At 38.1% G+C, this 5,212-nt stretch overlaps 1 protein-coding gene across 4 annotated transcripts in view; it reads left to right on the top strand.

Annotated features, from left to right (window-relative positions):
* mettl15 (methyltransferase like 15) overlaps window positions 1-5,212 on the top strand; it is a 78,702-nt gene that overhangs the window by 52,656 nt on the left and 20,834 nt on the right. For all 4 annotated transcript variants that reach the window (XM_015384131.1, XM_015384118.1, XM_015384123.1 and 1 more), the window contains exon 4: window positions 2,059-2,250. In XM_015384131.1, the coding sequence (XP_015239617.1) occupies window positions 2,059-2,250 (192 nt within the window). The remainder of the gene's footprint in view (window positions 1-2,058; window positions 2,251-5,212) is intronic.

The raw sequence follows: 5,212 nt of genomic DNA, 5'->3' as shown, positions 1-5,212 counted from the left end.
ATATATATATATATATATATATATATATATATATATATATGAGCTAAATCACAGGATGTCTCTAGATCTTTAGATTTGCAAACCCTCACTTAGTATCAGCTGTCCACATGGAGTCTGTGTGAAGGGGCGTGGAAGCCCAAAATGATGTAATTTGGCTGCGCTGACCTCGATTTAGCCATTCAATGATAGTTTTTTAAGAGCATTTTTTAAGAGCTTTTTTGTTTTTGACCCAAAAAAACCTAATGCTGTTTCATATTGATACACAAAAACTCCTTCAAGCTGCAGCTTTCCTCCCCAGTGCAACCCTTCTGCAGAAATGTATCCACTAAAACTTGAGACAAAAAAAAGAACTGATGCAAACCAGAGACTAGCTGTATATATTTTATTTCTTTATTTTTATTTATTTTTTATATATATATATACAGCTAAACCAGATGCAGTTTAATTGTGTTTACAGGTTGCTCCATTTTTTAAGTTTTGGGTTTGCTGTTGCACTATCAATGCCCTTGTGCACTATGTTGGCCTTCCTTTAATAAGCTTAATGTGTGGATAAAACAGCCAGCTGGCCAGTGATTGAAATCACCCATCTTTCCTTTGGTAAAATAATAGAAAAAATACAGGGTTATGTCACCCATCTATCCCCGATATGGGACAGCAGGTCCTGATACTTGTTCCTGGAAAAACTGAAGTACCCCTGGAAGTGACATATGTCCAGAGGCAGCTCCTGAAATGGTAGTGGTACTTCCTATGGACGCAGGAGGACAGCCCTGATGCCATTGGTCAGCTTTCCACATTACATACAGCACTTTTCCTAAGTCCACAATACTGTTAATCAGACAATAAAAACCGGCTAGTTGATAGAAGCTCCACTTATTTGATGCCGCTGTAAAGCAAGCTGGGTAAATGTTGCAGCCTTGTGTTTTGGAATGGTTTGCGAGACAGACAAAATTTCAAGCGACCAGCAGCAGGTGAACAAGGTGAATTGTTTGGTGTGAACCAGACTAAACCCAAAACATTGGCTGGCCAATACATTTATATTTTGGACTGGTACAATATATACTTATTAATACAGGGAAAGGAGCTCGATCATAGACAGTTTTCGGAGTAGAGCTGTTTCTCCTCCACATTGAGAGGTGTCAGCTGAGGGGGCAAGGACATCTTTTTGCTTCGTGAACCACCTCACTGTGGAAGTTTTCCAGGTACGTCCCATCAGGAATAGGCCCTGGGATCGCACTGTGCAAGCTCAGTAAACCAATGCAAACTTTCATAGATTAGTATGCTTTGATGTGAGGCAGAGAGCAATCATACCTGCTAAAAGTTGAGATTAGGTGGGTCTTTAATCAGATTAACTAGCACAATGACTGTAGCATTTGTTAGTGGTTAACGTAATAGTCACGGAAATGTGTTTTTAATGCAAAAAAGCTCTTGGAAATTGTTCATCCTCCCTAAAGAAGAGCCTAATCGCCATAGGTGGTGTGATAAGTTTATACTGGTTTGACCTTCTGAGGAGATTGAGCGATCTTAGTTGGTGCCAGGTCAATTGACTAAAACTCTAGGATAGGTATCAATGCTTCTTCAGAAATATTTATTTAGTATCTATAGTGCTACCTATAGTCCGGCTGCCTATTTGTGCTTGTATTTTGACAGGAAAAAAAAAAAGAACTCTGGTTGGTATCAGATTATAATGAGATTAAAGTAGAGGAATAGTACTACGTATTGGTTTTTCGAGAGAAAATAAAGGCCATGGGGAAAACCCAGACCTTGCTCGGGGGTTTCTCATGCATGCTCCAGGGGGAGACTTGTACAAATTAGTTTTTGACTTGCTACTGTTGCTTTTAAATAAACTAATTGATGAGAGAATGAAATTATGAACACGATTAGAGTCATTCAAATAAAATTTGATTTACTTCAGACATAAAAAGCAAATATGTACTATCTAAAAAAAAAAAAACGCTCAGATGTATACCCTCTTTTACTAGTTAGATTTACGGCAAGCTCAATGTTGTTGGAGGCACTGCATTTCAAAATCTAATTATTTTCCTCCCTTGAATCCTCCAGTGGTCGTGTGAAACCCCTGCTTGGCCGGTTCAGTGAGCTAGAAGCCTTGATGTCTAACATGAACATTAAGCCAGGCAGCATTGATGCTGTCCTGCTGGATGCAGGCTGCTCCTCCATGCAGATGGATCAGGCGAAGAGAGGCTTCTCCCTCAGCAAAGACGGGCCCTTGGATATGAGAATGGACGGTGAGAGGTAAGATGTTTTCTATGTACTCTGGTACTTTTATTTGGAGATGCTGGATTTTTTTTAAGCCACTAGAACATTTAGGTAATTTTAACTGTTCATTGATTCAATAATTATCAATGCATATTATTATAGGGGTGTTATTAATATCAGCAGATATAAGCTATTAAACAAAACATTTAACACTGACCATTCCACCAGCCTAACCCACCGATATAAAAGGTAACTCGTTTTTTGTGACAAAAAGTGAGGATTATACCAATAGCCCCAAAAGGTTGCATGCTCTCAAATCTGGCATAAGTTTGTTAAAGGAAAGATGCTGTATTTAAGATGTTGGTGGTTTGCAAGTTTTAAGTTATTGAAACGTATAGCCAAACTGTTATTTGAAATGACTACAAAGTGTAGAAGAAAGAAAACTAAATAGTTGCTCTAAGTAGGTAATTGGGAAAAAATATCGGTATTGATTATCATCCAGTGTAGTTGTAAAATATCGGCATATCAGATATCAGCCACAATTCCAACATAGTGCATCCCTAGCAATTATCTCACGCTGAGCCTATACTGAATGTAGTGCGGCTGCTGTGCAGCTGCAGCACAGGTTTGCTGCAAAGTAACTTGAACTGAACACTGCAACCAGGCTAGAATAGCTGCGGCTTAGTCTGCAGAAATTACGCTAAAGACAAACAGACGTTCACATTCATTCTCTTTCCTGGAGTTGAAAAACTTGCTCCTTGTGCATTCATTTCCCTTTTTATGCCCCAGTGGCCCCTCTGTTTCTTTGTGTTTCTGTTTAGCAGTTGCAGGGCGATTAAAGGAAAATTGTCCATTGGCCAACATACTCGATCCGATAGTTGATTTTATTTTGAAATTCACAGTGACAGGTTTTTTTCCTTTTCAGGCACCCAACTTCTTTTGTTTGGTGTGTAAATTTTGGGAGCTTGATGCTAGGAACCCTGCGGCCTCCCGCCATTCCACCTTCTTGCTAAAACATTGTGTCGAACCACACAGCCTCAGTAACGCAGCCGCACCACACAGCGGCTTATACGCGTGTACACGTTGATTTCGATTATTTGAGTTCCCAGTACAGTCTACCCTGCATGGAACTCAAATAATCAGCTGCACAGCATTCAGTGCGAGCCTGGTGTTAGATGTAAATAAATGAAAAGGCCTTGCATTAAATCTTTACATAATTCTTTAAGCGTCCTATGTGCGACTTAAAAACACAATTCACATCGTAGAAGTTAAAAGAGCAACTGTTTTTTAATATAACTTGATCCCAGATAAAGTATTTATGGAGTTCATTATTTATGTTGGCCTTTGCTTGCCTATACAAGTTTTTTTTTTTTTTGAAAGTTACCATTTTCATACAATAATGCTAAACATCAAGTCAATACTAATAGGATAACTAGTACTACTCTATTTTTTAGTGGATTTTTCAAAAAGTCAGTAAATAAAAATGAAACATTTGTAATTCCCGGGGAATTTCTTACGTTTTCCATTACCTACAAAATTATCAAAGTAGTTTGTGGGTAATCATAAACTCGTAAATATGGCAGGATGATGTGCCTGTTTCCTCAGTGATGCTTCAGTCATTTAGATTGATAACTGCTTAGCAGCTTTTGATTGATGAGGAGGGGAGTCTGTCCAGGGAATAAAGCTAAATATTTATGTAGAATTAACAAAATAGTATTTTCAGATATAAGATGGACAGTGCCACATAGATACCATCCATCAGTGTCTGGCACATTAAAGTGCCAGACACTGATGGATGGCAGTGACTTGGACGATTTGGATGATTCCAATTCCTTGTTTCCATCTTAGTTCTTACCGATTCCGATTCTTTTAAGAGGAAGGATTATAACATTAGCTGGCTAACTGGACCTCTGTCTGGATGAAATAGTGTGAACCTCTTTATAAAATTACATTTTATTATACATATAACTGTGTAAATTATCACACAATTATTTTCAACCCTTAAATATTATTTTCACATTTTTTGACGGAGCTTCCTGTTTTAATACATAATTAAAATACATTTGCATATATCCATTGTCTGATGCTTCAGGTACTTATTTGGAATAAGACCATTTTATTATTTACTGACCTGATTCTGACTATGGTGCGGTTCTCGCCTGAGTGTGTGAGCTGCAGGAAAAAGCAGCACAGCAGGAAGGCATCCTGACAGAATTTATATCCTCAGCATTGTTTACTGCACCTCAGCTCCACTCAGCTAGACATTGAAGTGGTGATGTTTTAATATTGTGGATAGAGGAATGATTAGATTTCATAATACATAGTTTAGTTAGTGGGTTTAATCATATGAAACAAATCCCAAATGAGCTAAATTAAACAATTGATGGAGTTAAGCTTAGAATTATTTACAAGTCTGACAGATCAAGATTAAAGTGCTTTCCATTCTATTCAGAATTCCTGGGAAACAAGGCGAGTATCTGTTAAGATGTGAAGTAAGATGAAGAAAGTATAAAAAAGGCTCCATTTCCCTCCTGAAGGTGTGCTATAAATTAAGTGGAGAAACAAATTCCCTCTGGAGCCTACCTTGCAACACCAGTACTGCAGGTTAAAGACGAGTTAAACAATGTTTAATTATGTCAGTTGCAGCCTTTGCATAATATAATCCCATCGCCAGTGTTGCAGGTAGCCCACTGGTCATTTTTTAATTTAGCTTTACGCCAGACTTTTAAATACGACACAAAGAGATAGTTGCGCATACACACCTGTGAATTCTTCGTCACTGCTATTAGGCAGCTTCTAGTTCAGTCAGACTGGACATCTTAACTAAGAGTTTAAGAAAAATGATTTTGGGAGAATTGAAAGGTTAGAACTGGTTCTGATCAATTCTTGGTACCCAACCCTACTTATCAGCCATGGTAGTACATCCCCTTTTGCCTTAAGACCAGCATTAATTCTTAGGCAGGGATTAAAGCAAAAAAAAAAATATCCTGAGCCTGAA

The sequence above is a fragment of the Cyprinodon variegatus genome, unplaced genomic scaffold, assembly GCF_000732505.1.
Source record: "Cyprinodon variegatus isolate N-32 unplaced genomic scaffold, C_variegatus-1.0 Scaffold15, whole genome shotgun sequence".
In the NCBI taxonomy this organism is placed as follows: Eukaryota; Metazoa; Chordata; class Actinopteri; order Cyprinodontiformes; family Cyprinodontidae; genus Cyprinodon; species Cyprinodon variegatus.
This window is presented reverse-complemented; position numbering and strand designations above follow the sequence as displayed.